This window comes from Nomascus leucogenys, chromosome 3 (assembly GCF_006542625.1).
Source record: "Nomascus leucogenys isolate Asia chromosome 3, Asia_NLE_v1, whole genome shotgun sequence".
Classification (NCBI taxonomy): domain Eukaryota; kingdom Metazoa; phylum Chordata; class Mammalia; order Primates; family Hylobatidae; genus Nomascus; species Nomascus leucogenys.
The window spans coordinates 98,123,028-98,144,666 of record NC_044383.1 but is presented as its reverse complement, the minus strand read 5'-3'; the positions used below and the strand labels follow the sequence as shown (position 1 = coordinate 98,144,666).

Below are 21,639 nucleotides of genomic sequence, written 5' to 3'. Positions count from 1 at the left end.
TGTGCGAGCCTGTTTCTCACTCCTACCAGCCCCAAAAGATATGAAGAGTTTGTGTGCCAGGGCTCTCAGATAATGTCACTTATATAGTTCTACAGTAAATCACCTCTGTAGCCATGTTTCAGATCTTTATTCTCACATGTAACAAAAGCTACAGCTTTGCCACAGTTGGGGATGATTTGTGAGGTATGAATTATGCATAGACAGGTAGCTAGAATGGATATAGTCATTGGTCCACTTAGGAAGTCATATCTTACTTAGATACCTCCCTGTCCAGCCACCTGCATGCAGTCTCTTTTCTACCCTTGGCCTCTTGATCTGGCACCCCCCATGCTTCTCTTTTCTGCCCAGTTTCAGTGTGTTTCTATCAAGACCCAGTTTCACTCCTGCTTGATACTGGATAAGTATCAGTTGGATAATGTGCAAACGCTTTTGCTTATAGGTCTCAGATTTCGCCAGATCTGGGTTAAAATGCAGTTAAACCTAGCAGTGAGGCCTTAGGCAAATAACTTTACCTCCCTTCATTGATGATGATGGTAATATGCAGCACAGGATGTTGATGAATCAAAGATCATTTGCATATTGCATCTAGCAAAGCTTTAGGCACCATAGTGAGGGCTCAGTAGAATGGACTCATAGTTGTTTAAGATCTGGCTTCAGACTGCTTCTCAAGCTCAGCCACTTACCCAGCCACACATTTCAATCCCATTAAACTATAAGCTCCTTTTGAGCAGGGAGCCTGTCTTCTTCAGCGTTAGCACCCAGAGCCTTGAAATATGCTTGGCACATATTTGAGTGCTCCATAAATATGGCCATAAATCAAATAAGCCGTAAGAACACTTAGGGTTCTTTGAGGGCATCATGCTGTTCCACACCTCTGTGCCCTCAGATATGCTGTTCCCTTGCCTGCAGTGCCTATCTCCTCCCTGCCTGGGCTAATGTCCAGTCACTTTCACAATTGCTAACCTGGATGAATTAGAACTCCCTCGGTGTCCCCTCTCCAGCCTGAGTCCCTTGATTTACTTGTCTGTCTCCCTCTTAAGTATATATTAGCTCCCTGAGGACAGAGGCCATGTGTACTTGACGTTATACCCACAGCCCTTAGCACAGTGCCCTGTCACATAAAGGGGATCAAAATATGTTTGTTGAATAAAGGCTAGAGCTGGGGCTGAATATAAATAAAAGGGTATGTGCAGAGAAACAAAAATGCAAAGGAAATGAAACAGTTGAAAACTGGTGATTTGTTACTATGGTGATTTCGGGGTAACTTTTGTTTGGGGTTGGGGGGGTGTTTCTTTACTCTTGTTACTGTTTTCTTCTAACTTCATCTCCAGCAGCTCAGGAGAACAGCTGTACGTAGCAACCCTGTAGGGTAGAGCCAGAGAGAAGTGGAGTCTCCCTGTGATGAGGGAGGAGGGTCAAGACCACAGCATGTCATGAATGCCAGAGTTGGTTGAGCCAGATCGTAAGTTGTTCTTCATTTTAGCAACAAATGAAAGTGGAGGACATAGGTGTTCTGAAAACTGTAGTAAGAAAGAGAACTTTAAACCATAGGGCAAAAAATTAAATAAAAACTGTAGGACACAGCAACGCCTAGCTCTTCTCACATCATTAAAACTCTCATAATGTGCCCTGCTCAAGGCTGTGGCACAGCAGGGGTCATCTGAGCATTTAGAGCCAAACCTGAGCACTTAGTCAGGTCATTCCATGAGTCCTCATAATTCCTGAGGTTCAACTAAGGGCCAAGAGCTGCCTGTCTGTCTGTGGACTCAGTGGTTCTGCTCAATGTGTGCAAAAGGTCTTTGGGTTCCTTCAGCATTGATGTGAACCCTGGAGGCCTCCCTGTTGAAGCTCACTTTTTTTTTTTTTTTTTTTTTTTTTTTGGAGACAGGGTCTCGCTTTGTCACCCAGGCTGGAGTGTAGTAGCACGAACATGGCTCATTGCAACTTCAGTATCCTGGGCTCAAGTGATCCTCCCGCCCCAGCCCCCCAAGTAACTGAGACTACAGGTGCATTCCACCATGCCTGGCTAATGTTTGTGTTTTCGTAGAGATGGGGTTTCTCCATGTTGCCCAGGCTGGTCTCCAATTCCTGGCTTCAAGTGTTCCGCCCACCTCAGCCTCCCAAAGTGCTGGGATTATAGGCATGAGCCACCGCGCCTGACTTGGAAGCTCACCTTGCTCCACTGATGAGGAAACTGGACTTCAGAACTTCAGAGTGACACGTTCTGTACCACAGGGCTACTCAGCAGCCTGGTTCTGGGCTAATGCACTGATGAGGAAACTGGGCCCCAGAACTTCAGAGTGATACGCTCTGTGCCACAGGGCTACTCAGCCTGTGGCTGGTTCTGGGCTAATGCACTGCTTACAGACCTTCTCTAAAGCAGAAGCCCGATATTCCGGACTAAGATGTCCCAGAGACTTGGGAACCAATGCTGAGCCAGACTTAGAAAATGGCTAGGAGCAGAGCATGCTTCTCAAAAAACAGCATGGTGTAGTAGGTAGAAGATGCGAGTGTATTAGATCTAGATTCATGTCCAGGTCCCACGGCCTGAGTAACTCTGGGAAAGTTACTCTAATTCTGTGGGCCCGAGGTTCCTTGACTGTAAAATATGCTTGTAAGGTTGCTCTGAGGATTAAATGAGATAGCATATGTAAAAGGTCAAGCAGAAAATAAGTTCTCAAAAAGGGGTAGGCATTGTTATTATTTGTTGTTGTTGTTGTTATCCTACTAACTTGCCTTAATTCAAGTTTAACTGTTTGTGTCAAAGGTAATCAGAAGTTCTTATTGGTTCTCGGGAGTGGGGAGACACGTGGCCCACACAGCCACCCTTTGACCTCTGTATTAGATTCACTTCTCCGTGTGTTGCTGCAGACTCCCTGTTACAACAAAGATCCCACTGCATGCCCTCGCCCATCTCCTACCAAAGAAGCAGTGGCCCACACAAGATCAATATTCATGCCTCTCGTGTTGGGGTCAGTGATCAGTGCTTTAGGGTAGACGAGCAGCTGTGCTCCGTGAAGCTGTCCGGGGCCCAGGTTCCTTCCATCCTGTGGTCCTGCTGTTCCCTGTTGGGTTGCCATTGTTTGTCTGTTGAAGCCAGTTCACCAGTGCCACACCCACTTCCCAGCCCACAGGAAGTAGGAAGGAAAGTGGAGGGCAACCAGCTCCCTTCTGAAGGATTCAGGAGTTGAATATATTATACCCAGTCACAACGAGTTGACTAGAATTAAGTGACCTGGCCACACCTAGCTGCAAGAGAGTCTGAGAATGCAGTCTTCAGCTACAAAGCCAGAGGCCTCACTAAAGCTATTATGATGGAGGAGGGTGGGGTGGATTTGGTGGGACAGCGAGGGGATAGCAGGCAGCCTGCATGCCCTTCACCTGCCTTCACCTGCCTTCACCCTCCACCACTTGCTTACTTTCAGTGACATGGATTTGGGCTGCAAGATTGGCAAGGCTGTGTCCCTTTAGACGCAGGGTAACCCTGCCTGATACCAGAATCCTGCAAGCTCATAGGAAAAAGGGAAGATTAACTGCTGTGCCATCTTTAAGGAGTGAACCTCAGGTTTAATCACTCTGCAAGACAACACTTTAAAAAACATTATATTCTCTACCTCATTCATAGGCCAAGTGAAAAGTCACTATTAAATTGCTTTACCGTAACTTTTACAAGCAGTGGTGTTTGTAGAATATATGCTGGCATATAAACCCAGTGTTCCCTTTTTTGGATTTGTTAAGAAAAATCTGACTGGGTTTCCATCAGGTGTTAAGTAGGTCATCCACAAGTGGTCTAGCCCATGTAGCACATGTTCTTCCCACACAGAGTAGCCACAGCTTGTCATCCCAAATACTGTTTTTTATGTGCTGCTGGAGAAAGCATCACTGACTGCCTTCTGGTGGTTCCACGTTCTCTTCCTCTTACTGATCTCCCTCCTTTAATTTCCTCTGTGTCTCTCTTGGCACTCAATTTGCATTCATAAATGCAGACCTCTAGTGAAAACTTTACTGAGACATGCACGACATATTCAACCACCCTGGGCTCACCCAGGGTAAGGAAACCAACATCAGGGAAGGCAGAGACCATCCTCCTTTCCTTCAGAAGATAAAGTGTAGGAGGAGGCTGGCTGGAGTCTGCCTCTCTGCTTCTTTTGTTCCCGTCCTCCTACGCCATTCTGTCCCAATAGAGGCCGTGGAATTAGATAGACGTATGCTTTCTGACTGCCTACTTTATCTGCATTCACACCAAAACAGCTGCAAGAAGCTTTGAAATTCTACACCACAGCAGGGGATGCAAAAGTTATCCCTGCTGTTGTTGCTGATTTCTGTCAGCCTGAATAAAGTGCCAACACAAAGACCCGGGGTCCAGGGGACTGGGCTTCATATTATTCTTCAAACACCAGCCTCTGCCCCAAAAACACAGCGCAAGTGGCCTCACAGCCAAATTCTCAGGCTGATAGATTTAGATTGGGCTGTGACTTCATAACCAGATAAATGATCAGCGAAAACGGGAGACATGGAGACCACAAGCACCATGCTATCAGCTCAAAGGCAAAAGAAGTCAAGTCTCCTTCTTCAAAGTCCTTTCTGTGTCTTTAAAGGAATTGGATCTTGTTGACTGGAACTAGTGAATTAAAGAAAGAGAAAAAGAATGCACTGTTTTTTTGAAAGGATGAGGCCACATTTGCAGAATCATCTGGCGAGGAACCTCTATAGAGACTGGGAAGATTGGCAGGGCGGGTTTTTGTTTGGCCTTGGAGAGAGAACCTCCTCGGCTTTCATTCTCAGCGGTCCTCGTACTTGGGGAGGGGGCATTGATGATGCCTGTTCAAACAGCCGCTTTGTGCTAATGTGTTTTCTTGTGGCTCTGCCAGGTGACACCCTGACCCTTGGGCCCTCGGCCAGTTCTGTCACCACTGTTCCTTAAACAGGCGCAGCCCAGAAAGCCAGGCTTTGCCACTGTAGCCCAGATGTGACACGGACCTTCCTGTTTCTCTTTGCTGGTCATGAATAGAAGCCCAAGTTTTTGTTTTTCTTTTCTCTTTTTCTCTGGCTGATTGTTTTTATAGAATGAGGGTAAGGAGGTAGGAAGATACTTGATTGGATATCAACATCAGGAAGAAACATCTCTTCTGTGCCTAGTGTTTCTGAAAATTTTCAGGTCACATGAACCAGTGTTGCCTACTGTTCTGTGCCCTGCTTGGATTGCCCCAGGTTCTAGGGGCCGTGGCTCAAAAGTCAAAGCATTAAAATGCCCAGCTGAGTGTCCCAACAGGAAAGGGTGAAGGCAATAAGAGTGAGGGCAGGCCCCCTTCCCTCCCCCACCAATTGGCATCCAAAGAACAAAAGTGCTTTGTTTCATCTTCTCCACCTTCCTAGAGCCAAGCCCATGCGTGGTCTTCATGACCTCACTCACAGAGAGCTCCTGCAGACACCTCAGGAATCAGATTGCCTTGGTTAGGTGCCAAGGTAGACTTGAATGAGTACCGTCATTCTGAGTTTAGTGGGTGTCCCCAAGTACCTAGGACGTGTGGCCCAGAGGTTCTCAAAACCCCACTAATCCAGCCACCCTACTCTTGGTTTGGTTATCCCAGATTCCACACTTGTCCCCTACAGGGTCCTCTGCATGTGGCTTTGCCTTTTTCGTGCCCTTAATTAGATTTCTATGGCTGTTCATTGGTGTGCACTCACCACCCGCTCCCAGCACTGCCCCTCACTGCTTACTTTCCAGCACAGATTAGTTAAGAGCACACGCTCAGCAGGCTCACTGTCCGTTGGTACCTTTCATCCTTCACACCTTCTAGAAGGAGCTGCCAACAGGCTTCGGAATCAGTCACTCTGTCCCTCTTAATTTTTCAGTTGACAAAGTATACTTCATCAATATGTGGTTGTTTCAACTTACTTACAAATTCAATCAGTAACTGATAATATTAAAGGGAACTTTCTTATAGAAAAATAAAGGTGATTTATTCTCATTATAAAAAAAGTACATTCTTGGTATAGACAAATCTGAGAAACAAAGACACAGAGAGCAAAGAAAGAACAGTTGCCCGTAGTGTTATCATCTGCACACCACCATAATCTCAGCATGTTTCCTTCCAAAGAGTTTTCTAGGCATTTGTTATATAGTTGCAATCATGTGATCCTTCCTAATGTAACATGAACATTTTTCCATATTGCTGATAATTTCAGTAAATATAAGTTTTAATTTCTGCTTAACTTGTCTTTATGTCTTACAATTTAGCCATTGCCCTCATGCTAAACAACTAACAAGTTTTCTAATTTTTCAAATGATAAATAATACTTCATAGAACCTCTTCACGTCATTTTTTTAAAAGGCATGTCTTTAGCACACATTTACAGGTTAAAGAACATGCCCCCCCGCCACCCCCGACACCTTTTTTTTTTTTGAGACAGTCTCACTCTGTCACCCAGGCTGGAGTGCAGTGGTGCCATCTCAGCTCACTGCAAACCTCTGCCTTCCTGGTTCAAGCAATTCTCATGCCTCAGCCACTCGAGTAAAGGTGTAAACGTGTAAAGGTGTAAAGGCAGCTGTAAAGGTGCCTGCCACCACACCCATCTAATTTTTGTATTTTTAGTAGAGTTGGGGTTTCACCATGTTGGCTAGGCTGGTCTTGAACTCCTGGCCTCAAGTGATCCACCCACTTCAGCCTCCCAAAGTGCTGGAATTACAGGTGCTGGAATTCCAGGCCAAAGTGCTGGAATTACAGGCCACCACACCTGGCCGAGTGTGCCCATTTTTAAGAATTTTTTATATTGCCAAATTGGTTTAACAAATGATTTTACACTGATTTCTGGTCTTCTATCAGCAATGTAAGAGAGTCATATTCATTTCAAGGAAACTTCATCACTATTGAGTATACTTATTTTTTTAATGTGCGAATTTAGAAGTGATACATAGTATCTCACTAATCTAAATTGTATTTCTCTGATTACTACCAAAGGCAATATTCTCCCATATGTTTTACAACTTGTTTTTCCCTTTTTTGTTGCCAATTTATGTTTCTGTTACCTAAACTTAGGGTTTCTCTTATCTGTATAAATTTCTTATATATTAAAATATTAATCCAAGAGAGTTGAAAACATATCTCCACAGAAAAACTTGAGCATGAATGTTTGTTGCAGTATTATTCATAAGAGCCAAAACATAAAAACCCAAATGTCCATCAATTGATGAATAGATAAACAACATCTGGCATATCCATACAGTAGAATATCTTTTAGCCATAAAAAGGAATGAAGTACTAATACATGTTACATGAATGAACCTGGAGAACATTATACCAAGCAAAGGAAGCCAATCACAAAAGGCCACATATGGTGTGACTCTGTTGATATGAAATGTCCAGAATAGGCAAATCCATAGAGACAGAAAGTAGATTCGTGGTTGCCAGGGGCTGGGGAGAGAAGGGAGTGGGTAGCGATTGCTTAATGGGCATGGGTTTCTTTCTGGAGCAATGAAAATATTCTGGAATTACATAATGGAAATGGTCTCCTTTGTAAATGTACTGAAAACCATTGGACTGTGTGCTTCAAGAGGGTGAATTGTATGGTATATGAATTATGTCTCAATTTAAATGAAATTTTAAAAATATTAACTACAAGGGGCTTTTCTATGGTCCAAAAAAGGCTTGCGGGCAGGGGGTGGAGCCTGAAAAAACTTTACAACCTGTGCTCTAATTCTTTCTGAAACCTTTAGCATAGATAGGGTTAAAACATATCCTTGTTTTCATCACCATTTCACTCTTGTCTTAACCCTGAGATCCCAAGCAAAATGAATTTAAGAAGAAAATGTTCCTACTCTTTTCTTGGAGCCTTTCCATGGTTTGGTGTTAAAACCTCATTTGGCCATTTAGGTTTGGGACTGGTTCCAGCATTCAGTTGACTGCAGTCTTAAATCTCACCACTGGGGTCTGATGCTTCCATTTCTCTTTTATTGAGCGCTTTTGAATCTTCGGGCTCGAGAAATGGAGGGCTATGCAGAAAGGAAAGAACATGTTTGTTGCAGGGATGTGAGCAGCTGCCTCTCAGCCTGGGGGCCATTTGAACAAGAAAAGCCAGAGATGGGGACCCACAAAAATATTCTAGGTGCCAGCAGTATGGCTTATTCTTGAAGTAACATGACATTTTAAGAGTGATTTATGTTAGTTCAGTTCCCTTGCTGTGCGGTATGAGACAAGGTTGATCCTCTTCTCCCTCCGGAGAGCCTTTGCAAAGTCATGCATAAATGATCGAATGGGTCCAACTCCACTTATTTCTGAAGCAAAGCTTGGGTTTGATTTTTAAGTAGGCTCTGTTCTCCCATGATTGCATGTGGCTAGTGTCTGCATTGTGTATATTCCCACTTTTACATCTATCTTCTCACCTCAGATAGTGTAGTATTTTAATACTTGCATTTGGCGAGGGGCTCTCCCTCACAGGCTTCACCAAGAGTAGAAAGCTGTTATTTTGTGCTTGGTGGAGGCATTATATGTGTATCTCAGTTTATGCAGTAAATATGTTCCAGAAAGTTTTGCCTGTAAAGCAAATCATATTTTAAGTGCAATAGGAAAGCTGATTTTTATACCAAGGAAACCAGTGCCAACTCCTTCATGGTACTTATGAATACCCTTGCCATGACTAGGAAAGATGAGGAAATTAAGGGCTGCTTCAGTGTCATTGGCCCAAATAGTGATTGAGATGCCAAACCACACGAAGGAAGATGGTGACTCACTGCACCTAGTGTGGTCCAGCACCTGTACAGAATCCACTGTCTTGGGGGAATGGAATGTGAACTGGGGATGGAGGTGAGGCCTAGTCCCTGAAATCAGTGCCTCCATTAGTAATGTGTATTAGTCCATTCTCACACTGCTGTGAAGAAATATCCGAGACCGGATAATTTATAAAGCAAAGAGATTTAATTGACTCGCAGTTCTGCATTGCTGGGAAGGCCTCAGGAAACTTACAATTATGGCAGAAGGCAAAGGAGAAGCAGGCACCTTCTTCACAGGGTGTTAGGACGGAGTAAGTGCAAGCAGGGGAAATGCCAGATACTTATAAAACCATCAGATCCCGTGAGAACTCACGCACTATCACGAGAACAGCATTGGGGAACTGCCCCCATAATTCGATTACCTCCACCTGGTCCTGCCCTTGACACATGGGGATTATAGGGATTACAATTTGAGGTGAGATTTGGGTGGGGACACAGAGCCAAACCATATCATAATGTGTGAGATACTGAGCTCTGTGGAACCAGTTCTTCCCTATAGGATTTTTCCCTCAACACCTCCAGCCCTCACACCCACACCCTTGCATGGACTGGCCAGGATTCCATGGTCAGGAAACAGCTCTAGTATAGAGACTCTGTGTTTTGGCCGTGGAATCAGGCTGTCTGGTTTCAAATCCCATCTCTATGACTGACACAGCTGTGGACAAATTCCCCAACCCGTCTTTTCCTCCTTTGTAAAGTGTGGGGAAATAGTAATACCTACGTTTTAGAGTTGTTACTAGATTTTAATGGGACAGCATTTTCCAGTGTCCAGCCTGCACCTAGGCTACAGGGAACACTGATTGGATATTGGTCATGACTGCTGAAATTGGAGCCATCATCCCCATGGTGCCCATCCCACCAAAACATGGATTAGTTTTCTGCTGCTGCCTAACAAAGTACTACAAACTTAGTGGCTTAAAACAGCATCCATCTGTTAGCTCACATTTCTGTCAGTCACAAGTCCAGGCACAGAGGGGGTTCTCTGCTCAGCAAAGCCGAAATCAAATGTTAGCTGATTATGTTGTTTGAAGGCTTGACTAGGGAGGAATCCATTTCCAGGTTCATTCAGGTTCTTGACCGAGCTGTTCTCAGCTGTGACCACCCATGTGTCTGGCCACACAGCCCCTTCATCTTTAAAGGCAGCTGTAGAGAATCTCCCTCACAATGAAGGCCTCTCACACTTTTAATCTACTTCTCCAGGAACTGGCATACCTTTTCACAGGTTCACCTGATTAGGTCAGGTCCACCCAGGATGATCTCTCAAAGTCAGCTGTGCCAAATAACGTAACTCGATGATGGAGTGACTACCCCATCATTCATAAATCCTAGGGATTTACAGGGCATGTACACTGGGAGTAGGAGTCCTGGGGGACAGCTCAGAATTCTCCCTACCACAATGTCATTTAGCAAGGCACATATTTTCACTCCCTTCCTCCAGTTGGCAGCAAAGAGAGGACTTTCCCATATTGGCAGAGTCCTGCATGCTTTTTTTCATAGCTGGGCTGGGGCCATTGGCTGAACCCAGCACCAGTGCTGAAAGTGGTTCAGCCCTCAAGTATTAACATCTCCAGAGGGCCAACCCAGCAGTGACTTTTTCTCTGCTTCAGTACCTTGGGAAATGCTTGTGATCCCAAGAGTGGCCAGCATAGTCCTGCTTTCTGTCCAGCCTCCCCAGTCCTCCCTCTCCCTTCTGTCCCGGCTGTCCCCAGAAGGCAGCACTGCCTGCACTCTCTCATGGGGTGTCAGGATCATCTGATGCAGTGTGCTACAAAGGAGAAAAGCCCCATTGTAAAGGATTGAAAGGTGCTGGGAAATTAGGAAATTTGGGTGACAGGTTCTGTGGCCCAACCTCGTTGCTACTGATGTGGTACTCAACTGTCTCTGAATGTCCTTCTGCTCCCAGTAATGACATGAGGAAAACTAAAGAAGGCTTTCCTAGGCTTTCAATGGATTAACTGTCTCCACTGAGAATGTAGCAAAAGTCCTCAAGTAGATTCTTATGGGTGTTTCTAATTTTACGAGGATCAAGAGCCCTCTGCCATGAATCTTCTATCCTGAAGTCAAATAATTTCAGATGTGTCTCTGCCACATCTTATCCTTTTCCTAATGCTGTTCCTGCGCTATTCCTGCTGACTGAAAAAGTGTGTTTGCTTGATAAGCTTCCAGTTTTTGCTTTTTTCCTAGAAAAGTGTGAAACCATGCAGTTGATCTGCAATTCAGCTTTAAATTTTTTCAACTGCCCCCATCTCAGTTGCTTGCATTTGGTTTCTAGGTTCTTAGTTCAGTTCCCTTCCTTGTTCTTATACTTCCATTATGATACCAGGAAACATGCCACCTCTAAGTACGGGCCAAATGTGGCTTTACCTGTCACTCTCCAAAGTCTGCTGGGGGCTGTCAGAAGCAGGGATTATGCCTACGGGCTGTGACTTCTTCACACCCACCTAGGTTGGCTTCTGAGACAAAAGAGCGTACACCGCTGAAATTAAAGTTATTTGTTGTCGGTTTCACTTCCTCTTCCTGCCATTCCTCCTCTGCCTGCAAGTGTATGTGTCTCGAGAAAGTAATTTGCTTGTGCAGAAGACTGCCAGCGGCCTTTTTCCCATTTTGGTACCTAGCTCCTGCACACACCTGAAATCTTATCTCACGTCCTGCAAGCTTATAACTTGGGCATACTGGCATTGCTTTATTGATTGGCGCATGAGGAAATATGAATGTGTCTGTGTTTAATGTGCATCTTGTAGACTGGACTCTGGTCTGTCTACATCAGGAGGAGGGAGTGTATGTTCAACCAGACTCATCTTGGATCGAAGCACCCTGTGCCTATGGTAGTAAAGGATTGAATCTGTCCTTTAGGTCAGCTTCCGTCAGTCACTACAGGGCTATGTGAAGAAGCATAGCTCCCACAGCGTGGCAGCAGAAAGGGCTGTGATCTGTTGATAATGTCTGCCCTGCTTATGGGAGCAGGGTGCGGCGTTCCTTGAATCCTGTGTCTGGCAATTCTTCCCAGGTTGCTTAACACTATTGGCACATCTGAAAAGAGCCACAGGACTAGGGAAATTTTAAGTAGATCAAGTTTTATTTGTATAGTAGAAACAGGGCCCCTCCCTTTGCAAAAGGATTGGAGAATAGAGGCTTCACAGCTGTAATCCAGACACCTTGATCACAGGCACGGGATCCAATTGGTGAAAATGCCTTTCACCAGTTTTTCTAGGCATGATAACCTGCAGAGGACTATAGCCATGAGTTCATGGCATGTGATATTTTCCTGATCAGAGTAACTCCAGGGCTCCACATTCACGATGGCATCATTCAGTGTTTCCCGGTGCCCCAGAGATCTACAGCAAGTGAATCAGTACATTCTATGTCACGATGCACCTACAGCATTGGACATAAAAGCCACAGCGGATAACTCTGCATAATAAAGGATACTTTTATTTTTTTATGAATGATCAAAAGTTTGCCTTGTAGCAAGGAACCTGGGCACACTGAATACAGCTCATGTAGCATCTTCTGACTCTTCTATCACGAAGATAGTTAGTCTGACTGCCCCACGGGGGAGGAAGAAGACCACAGGTTCCTACATAAGTATTTTCATTGTGATTAACTTTTAATGACTTGAAACTGCATTTACTGATTTATTTTCACTTCTTCCTATGTGTCATTGAAGAGAAGAGAGTAAGCAAGATCTGTATAGAAACACTACTTAACTCAAAATGTCAAATGCATGAAGTGGTGACAGTGGTGTCTCTTCTATAAAAGAGGATTGTTTTCTCCAAAATGATTTTGATTATTTTTTAATTTGTTTAACTAATATTTATTGAGTGACTACTCTGTGCCAGGCACTGTTCTGGCCACTCAAGATGCAGCAGTTAAAAAAAAAACAAAAATTCCTGCCTTCAAGGAGCTGATGATTTTTCTTCTCTATTCATAAAATTATAGATAAGCTGCTAGTTGCTTATTATAGTATATTTCTTTTTTAAAGTGGATTTTGAAAGATTATTTTTTCTTAGTTTGGTTAAATGTAGGATCCTGTTTTCTTCAGGGTTCTGATATGGGGCTTATTTTGTTTTGCTGGAGTTGGAAGAGTGGTTTGCAATGAGCGTTCTCATTACTTCCAGATTCTGTTTCTCTATCACAGCGCAGAAGCTTCTAGAGAAAAATCAGAGCATGTCACTCTTTAAGACTGCCTGCTTCTACCTAACATGCCTGTTCACCTGAAGAAAGCATGCTGGGTTGCATGTTAATCACATCCGTGTAAGGGAAACAGCTGTTAAACTGCTTCAAAGATGTAGATATAAATTCTTTCCTTTGTGTAAATCAGGATTTCTTGACCTTGACATTATTAACATTTGGGGCCACGTAACTCTTGTTTGTAGGAGGCTGTCCTGCGCATTGCAGGAAGTTTCAGCAGCATTCTTGGCCTCTTCCCAGTAGGTGTCAGGAGTATCCTTCCCCTCTGAGTGTGACAACCCAAAATGTCTCTAGACATTGCCCAATATATCTCTTGTAGGGGAGTGGTAAAGTTACCCCCAGCTGAGAACCACTGGTGTAAGTGATGTGAGTCTGTGATTCGGGTCTCACATTCTCTAATTACAGTAGATCAGTGAAATTCCTGGGAAGAAAAAAAAAAAAAGTCTGTGACAAGAAGTATTTTCTGTCTGGTATTTGCAGAAATATGAAGCAACTTTCCACCATGAAAGAGTTAATATTATATGAGCAAGTTATCAGTCTGATGAAGCAACATCAACAACAAATGATGAAATTCCTTTAGTACATCATGCCTTGGAAATAGCTTGCATTTCCTATTGGAAACTTGTTAAAATCATATCCATTTACCATAAATTACAAAGCATGTTGGACACGGTATACTGTAAGTTAATCTCAAATGATTTAGGAGTAAATGTGTTCCAGATTTGGTGAGCTCAGCTCAAGCAGTAGGCGTCTCTTTTCCAAACATTTTCATTCTCAAGAACTGACATTCAATTCAATAAGTATTTATTGAAATGTGTAATATGAGAGAGCTATAGAACCGTCTGATACTGCTCCCATCACCCAGTCCAGCAGAAAAGCAGTGCTCAGAAGAGTGCCCAGGGAGCACTCTTCTGATGTGGCACCTCCTGCATTAGTTTGCAAGATAGTATAGAAAAGCATGCCTTCTCCTTCGCTGCCTCAAGCCCTTCCCATCCTGTGCCAGCTGTGCCCTCCCCAGTGAATAAATGTTATTACACATGATGTCATGTGTTTCTTATTTGATTCTTTGGTCCCAAATGGGCTGGTTTGTGGTTTTGGCAGGGACCTCCACTGGCCTGTTCTACCTGACCCCTGTTGGCTTGATGGGGTATTGCAAGTCCAAAGGGGGACCATTTAACCAACTTGTATTTCTGAATCTTCTTCACTTCTCACATACATATCAGTAGATTTTAAAATGCAAGGTACACTGCTGATAAAAGTCACAGGAGGGGCCTGTCACAGTGGTTCATGCCTGTAATCCCAGCACTTTGGGAGGCCGAGGTGGGCGGATCACCTGAGGTCAGGAGTTTGAGACCAACCTGGCCAACATGGTGAAACCCCATCTCTACTAAAAATACAAAAAATTAGCTGGATGTGATGGCAGGCACCTGTAATCCCAGCTACTTGTGAGGCTGAGGCAGAGGTTGTAGTGAGCCAAGATCGCACCACTGCACTCCAGCCTGGGCGACAGAGTGAGACTCCATCTCAAAGTCACAGGAGGGATCAGCTTTGATACAGAGAGAAAGAAAGGGTAAAGGAGAAACATAATAGACTACAGAATCTTCACTCATCTGGTTGCTATTTATTGTTCCAGGCACTGGCAATGTAGCTGTGATGAAAACAGACAGGGTCCCACTTTCCTGGAACTTGCAGTCCATTGGGCAATGAGACAAGTAGGCCCTGTTTTAATATGGCGCCAAGGGTGCCAGAAGGAGGGAGATGGGGATGCCATGGGAGCACTTGGGAAAGCACAACCCAGCCTGGAAGGGCAGGGCAGTCGGAGAACGCCTTACAGAGGAAGCGGTGCCTTATTAACTAGGACATGGATACATCACATATCAGAGAGGAAGAGGAAAAAGTGTTCAAGGCTATGTTCCAAGGCCCGAAGCGGGTGGGGGAATGGAGTCTTTGAGGATCTGAAAAGTTGGGCATGTTTGAATAGGAGAGCTGAGACAGGAAGAGTGGGAAGTAAACAAGGAGGAGGAAATGAGGATGCTTCTCAGGATGCTGACTGGAGCAACTGGGTCACTGGCGGTCCCGTTTACTAAGATGAGGAGCCTGGGAGAAGTGGGCTTGAGGAGGGTGGGGTGGCAACAACTCAAGTTTTTAATCCACCACTAACTCTTTAACATGGGAATGATTTTTTTTTTTAATGTTTTTGAAAGATGTCAAAAGCTAATGGAAATTTGAAAAGTTAATTAGCAGCTTTAAGTGATTTCATTACTGTAGACTATCATGACATCCTGCAAATATACTCTGACCTCTTAGGTTCTGCTGATTTTAGTTTTCATCCAGCAACTAGTTCTTAGTTTTGATACTTAGCATCATCTTAGTGCTTAAAATTGACCAGTTTTGTGCCTGAAGATGAAGTACCCATGAGTGAAGCAGTCTAGTGACTTGATTGAAGGTTGTATTCTGGCTTATCCAACACTCCTGTGCCCTCTTCCTTAAATTTCCTGTGCCCTGATGGGAGTTTTTATTCTAATGTTGCATAGACACATTCTACAGAGCATATATTATTTTTTTAGATGGCTAAAGAAAGGCAGAATTGGTAAGTGTGGTGGGACTGTCTGTAGGCAGGTGTATGCTGTTACAGAATTTTATGAGGTACAGGCCTCATTTGAGGAAAGTTGCTGCATGGTGAACATTGTGGTCTGTGATGATGCTGTCATCCAGAACATATGGGGAACAAATGTGATTGTGGGGTCAAGGAACTGAACTTCCTTCTAACCATCCCCCCAGCCACTGCCTTTCCTCATGCCCCTCATAGGCCTGAAATAGCCAACAGTGAGCCTTGTCAATTACTCCTCGTTAACTGTAGAGCAACCCAGCAACTACCGAGCATCCCAGTTTACGTGCCCCCATTTTTGTCTTTGGCAGGAATTTAGATAATGGGCTGTGTGCAATGTAAGGATAAAGAAGCAACAAAACTGACGGAGGAGAGGGACGGCAGCCTGAACCAGAGCTCCGGGTACCGCTATGGCACAGACCCCACCCCTCAGCACTACCCCAGCTTCGGCGTGACCTCCATCCCCAACTACAACAACTTCCACGCAGCCGGGGGCCAAGGACTCACCGTCTTTGGAGGTGTGAACTCTTCGTCTCACACGGGGACCTTGCGTACGAGAGGAGGAACAGGTAAGCCCCCAAAGTCACAGAGTGCGGAGAGGGGACAGCCGCCCTTAAATCTTTTGGCAATTGAACATCTGGGTTCCCATCACTTCCCTTTGACTAAGGGTTTCACATGTAAGTTTCTAATCTGTCTCCTCTACTAGATGAGGGGCTGTAAGAAAAGCCAGAGTTTGATGTACAAACAAAATGTTTGGCTACAGGGTTGCAAGGTGCCCCAAGTTGCTGCTTTCTGAGGATTCTGTATGGGTTAGTGAGCTACAACATTCTACTGAGGCACTGTGGGTCAATGACTCTCAGCCTCGCCTGGCTGGTTGGCACAGAAGAACTAGGGCAGGCTTTTCAAAACACGGATGCCTGAGCCATGTCCCAGTCTTCTCAATTAGAGGCTCCAGGACTGGATCTGGGTGTGTGTATTTTGAGTTCTCCAAATATTAATGTACTCCCTCTTCCCACTCACTTCTTCCTAATCCTCAGCCTGTGTTTCTCTTTTTTTTTTTTTTTTTTGAAGTTTCCTTGTCTTTCATACCACAAGGCTATATTTTGCTGCCATGTGTATTTGCTGACTTAGCTAATACTTTGTAAAATATCTGGCATACATTCTCAGACATATGTTTTCCGAAATATTTGTAAGTTATCTCATGCATCCTTAGTTGTCCAAATTTTCTCTGAGTATGTGAACCATGGTAACTAGATATTTCACATTATTTGTTCCAAAAATTATTTTGTTTATTGCAAAAGTTTGCAAGAATGCAGCATCTCTCAGTTCATCTGGCAGCAGATGTCTTATATAAAAGTTTGAAAGAATCCAGTATCTCTCAGCCCATCTGGCAGCAGGTACCTTTTCACCTAGGGAGGAGGCACTACTAAGGCATTAGCAAGTTTTTTTTCCCTCTACACCCAACACATCAGTGTAGCTGTATCAAGGAGCCTGACCCTGAGCCTTTGGACATTATCTACTTCTCTTCTGCTAGCATAGCATGCTCCGCCCAGTAGAAGAAGTATTTATGTTCACCCTCATGCTGTGGTGACTCTAGCTTTCCTTTTAACCCAGGCCTTGCGTGGGTTGAATACGTGCTAAGTACCTTTACCCATCCCTCCCACCTTCCCAAAGGTGCCTGAAAAGGAGAGACGCAGACAGGCAGTCTAAGGCCATCTGTCTTCTGATGGTGCAGGAGAAAAAAATAGGCAAAAACGCACCCAACACAACCCCCATCTTTGTGCCTACCGTGAGAAGCATGAGGGCTTTGCCAGCCCAGACTATTAATTCTACTGACACAGCCATTATCCTTGTTCATTCATTCACGAGTGCTGGATATGGACCCCTGTGTCTACAGGTATCATTCATTAAAGTCACTAGAGAGGGCCGTTTGTGTTGAGCATGTGGGTCTCCACTGTAGTCAGGAGCAGTCTTCGTCTAAGAGGCTACCTGATCCCTTATAAAATTTGAAAGTTAAAACACAGTACCCCCAAATGTTGGCAGATTTTTCTGCCTTGAGTTATTTGGTTTTAATACATATGCATGTCCTTTCTCCCAATACTGCCTTCAGTCCTGTAAGGCCAAGAACAATGTCTGTGTTTCTCTGTAACCTCCTTTGATTCTCCCCTCAGTTCCCGGAACATGGAACATAAAAGCCCTCAGTGAGAACTTGTCAGCTGATGCAAGGAGAGAGTGGGGTGCTGGTCTTCATGTGCCTTGCCTTCCACACAGTGGAGCTGGCTTGGCTTCATTTTTAAATTGTTTTTAAAGAAGGGAATCTGGTCATGGAGTGTTAAATAAGAATAGGCATGACTTCACAGGCACCCACATTTTTGTTTTAAGCCAATCTCTTTTCTTACCTTTCAAAGAAATCTAAGGAAAGAAGGAAAGTTGCCAAATGAGCCTTGCTTTGCATGGTCAGACCTCTGAATGCTAACTCTCCTGAGGAAAGTCCCACTTGAGATGGTGCAGAAAGACAAGCCCCACTCCTCTCTGTGGTCCTTGAATAGTGCCATGACACATTTCTTCCCTTGGAACTACCTACACAGCAAACTGGCAGCTTGGTAAAAAAGTGGACTCTGGCCAGGTGCAGTAGCTCACGCCTGGAATCCCAGCACTTTGGAAGGCTGAGGTGGGTGGATCACTTGAGGGCAGGAGTTTGAGACCATCCTGGCCAACATGGCGAAACCCCGTCTCTACTAAAAATACAAAAAATTAGCCAGGTGTGGTGGCGGGCGCCTGTAATCCCAGCTACCTGGGAGGCTGAGGCAAGAGAAGTGCTTGAACCCGGGAGGCGGAGGTTGCGGTGAGCTGAGATTATGCTACTGCACTCCAGCCTGGGCAACGAGTGAAACTCCATCTCAAAAAAACAAACAAACAAACAAACAAAAATTAACTCTCTTGATCATATAGACCTCTCTATATCTCTTTTTTTCAATCGGTACAAAAGATCTTTCTTCATAAATTTTTTTTTTATAATTTAATGGCTATCTACTATATGATGTTTAACTAATTTTTTTTTAATGTACAGAGGTTATGTTTCCGAAATCTTACCCAGACGAGTATGGCACTTAGTTAGACATTTCTGGCAGCAGATTTCCCCTCCCCTCTAACCAAACTATCAAAATTTCTGTCTTAACTAATGCAAAAATATCAAGTAGTGGGAGACCCAGGTTTATAACTGTACCAGGTACACAGAGGGTGCTGCGTTCAGCCTGGACTTTTACAAAGCAGTAATATTCCAGGGAGCATAGAACCAGTGATACCACAACTTTTAAAAAATACAACAAAAACAAATTTATCTTATGACTATGTAATTTTCACCAGAATCTACACTTCTCAGAGCAGCAAGGACTTTGGAAACTATGAAATGTCACTGACATTTATCATCAAATACAAGCATAAAATGTAAGAACTAAAAAATACTCAAAAGAAATAACTGCTTAGTCCTAGCTTCTGAGCTAGGAAGATTTGGTCTGTGGAAACAAGGAGGGCCAGCAACCTGTCCCAGCACAAAAGAAAATAGACTCTGAGATAGATAACTGATCATACACAGCTGACCAGACAAGTACACAGTTTTGAAAGGCAACTTAATTTACCATTGCTTTTAAGACATATGCAACTGCCTTAATAAAAGAGCTTTAATAACAGTGAATTATCTTATATGTACTAAAGTAGAAATAACTGTGTATTTATGAATCAGGAATTTCATAGTTTCAAAATTGGTTTTCTTTACACTTGAACACTTGTAGTGATGACATAAAGTGTGGCGCCGCTTGGATCCAAATCTTCCTTCATGCTTTTTTGTTTGTGTCTGTCCATACATCAATTAAAATTATAAAACCTAAATTTACAGTTTCAGTGGGTCAGGAATCTGTGAATGCTTAGTTGGGTCCTTCAGAATCTCTCACAGGCTGTAATCAAGGTGTGTTGGCTGGGCTGTAGTCATCTCACAGTTTAGCTGAGAATGATCTGCTTCCAAACTCATGTAGTGCTGGCAGGATTTGGTGCCTCGCTGGCTGTTGGCCAGAGGCCACCCTCAGTTCTTGGTCACATGGGCCTCACCAGCATGGCGCCTTGCTTCATCAAAGTACACAAGCTGAAGTGGCAATAGAGAGAGTCTGTTAGAAAGACGGAAGTCACCATCTTTTGAAGCCTAGTCACTTAAGGGACTGCACATTCTGTTGAGTAGAAGCAAGTCGTTAGATCCAGCCCACACTCAAGGGGAGGGGCTTGCACAAGACATGAATACTAGGAGGCAGGAATCACTGAGGACTATGTTAGAATTATGCCTATTGGGTTGGGCACGGTAGGTCACACCTATAATCCCAGCACTTTAGGAGGCCAAGCCAGGAGGATCACTTGCACCCAGGAATTCGAGACCAGCCTGGGCAACATAGTGAGACCCCCATCTCTATTAAAAAAAAAAAAGAAGAATTATGCCTAATTATATGGAGGAAATCCTAGGCCAAATGACACTGGATATTCTCTGCTGCTGCTAGCAAACTTTTGCAAAGCAGGAAGGGCCTCTCTAGAGAGTCAGCCAGATGAGAGGACATAGGGTGGGTGTGAGGAAGAGTGAGTGTTACAAGACAGTGTGAGGAGAGGTGAGTTCGTGGTAGAAGGAGGACAAGGGAGAGGGTTCCACTTTCAGCAGTGGGGCTGAGCAGCACAGAACTGCAAAATCAATTGCAGATGCCAAGGGCAGTACATTCTCTAATTGGGATGAATATTACAGAAATGGTCTTCTCTAAGTTTCCCTAAGCTGCAGGAGGCATTTCCTATTACGTTCTGTGTTACTGTATTACCAGGAGAAAGGGTGGTGCATTTTACCCAGAACCTAACATAGGCTCCAAGTGGAGGAGAAGATATGACCAGCAAAGGATGTCAGTAACTGCTGCAGAGCCCTGCAAACCTGAACCCTGACGCTGACGCTGCCCTTTTGTTTGGGATGCGATTTTAATATCTCCCTGCTCCTCAGCCCTCATTAAAAGTTGTTACAGAAAGAAGCCCTTCAGCTCTAGGTTTCTATAGGTTTCTATCAGATCCAGTAAGGCTTCTCCTACAAAGACCAAGGCGTAAACACAGCCCTGTGACTGTGGTTTTTACACATTAATTACAACACTTCATCACGTTATTAGTGCTGGGTAGATGTAGATTGTGAGAATGAGATTTTAGTGAAGATTTAATTTCTTGGAATTAATTTCCCCTTGTGTAATAATCTCCCTTCTTGTGAATTTCGTTTCGGCAGGAGTGACACTGTTTGTGGCCCTTTATGACTATGAAGCACGGACAGAAGATGACCTGAGTTTTCACAAAGGAGAAAAATTTCAAATATTGAACAGCTCGTAAGTTTGGAGAGGGAGGAGAAGCATGTATACCTTTCAGGTTGGGAAGGGGTCTTGCATTTCTGGTCTGCACCTCTTCAGATGTCTGAAATGCTAAAAGAACATTTGCTAAATTCACTAGTTTACAACAATATACTTTGAGAAAAAGAAGAGTCAGTGACACATTGCAGTATTTTATGGCACTGTGTGTCCAAGGAGATTTTCGGAGAGTACCAAAAATACTAGCACAGTCCGTGTTTATTGGTTTTGGTTTAGGTTTAAAGATTGTAAAATCACCAGCATCGCTCTCCACAGTCCTGAGTGTTTCTACAAACCGACAGTTTCAAGTGATTGGCACAAGCCTTGGCTACCCACGTTTCATGCTCTCTGCCTTGAGATTTTCTTCACATTTCAGATGTTACACTAACTAAAGCCCTCACTTGAGGCTTGCAACAAGCTCTTTGTTTTATAAACTGCTAAACATTTCATTGGTGAAGCCTATGGAGGCGTTTCCCTGTAATGAAAATTTGGGAGTGACTGGAATCTTTTGGAGCTAGAAGGAGAAGTGATTTCACCCACTCATGAATGACTATGCTGCATGATTGTTTAACGTTGGCCAGGAGGAACAACAGTTAAACAGGCAGTGGGGAGATTTCAAGAGTGAGGATCACTCACTTTTCAAATCCTACATTCAGTACCTCCGT

General features: G+C 44.0%; 1 protein-coding gene across 2 annotated transcripts in view; it reads left to right on the top strand.

The window, feature by feature from the left end:
• Positions 1-21,639, top strand: part of FYN (FYN proto-oncogene, Src family tyrosine kinase) — a 211,097-nt gene that overhangs the window by 137,492 nt on the left and 51,966 nt on the right. For both annotated transcript variants that reach the window (XM_012506091.2, XM_003255578.4), the window contains exons 4-5: positions 15,881-16,138; positions 20,860-20,956. In XM_012506091.2, the coding sequence (XP_012361545.1) occupies positions 15,892-16,138; positions 20,860-20,956 (344 nt within the window). In that variant the 5' untranslated portion in view covers positions 15,881-15,891. The remainder of the gene's footprint in view (positions 1-15,880; positions 16,139-20,859; positions 20,957-21,639) is intronic.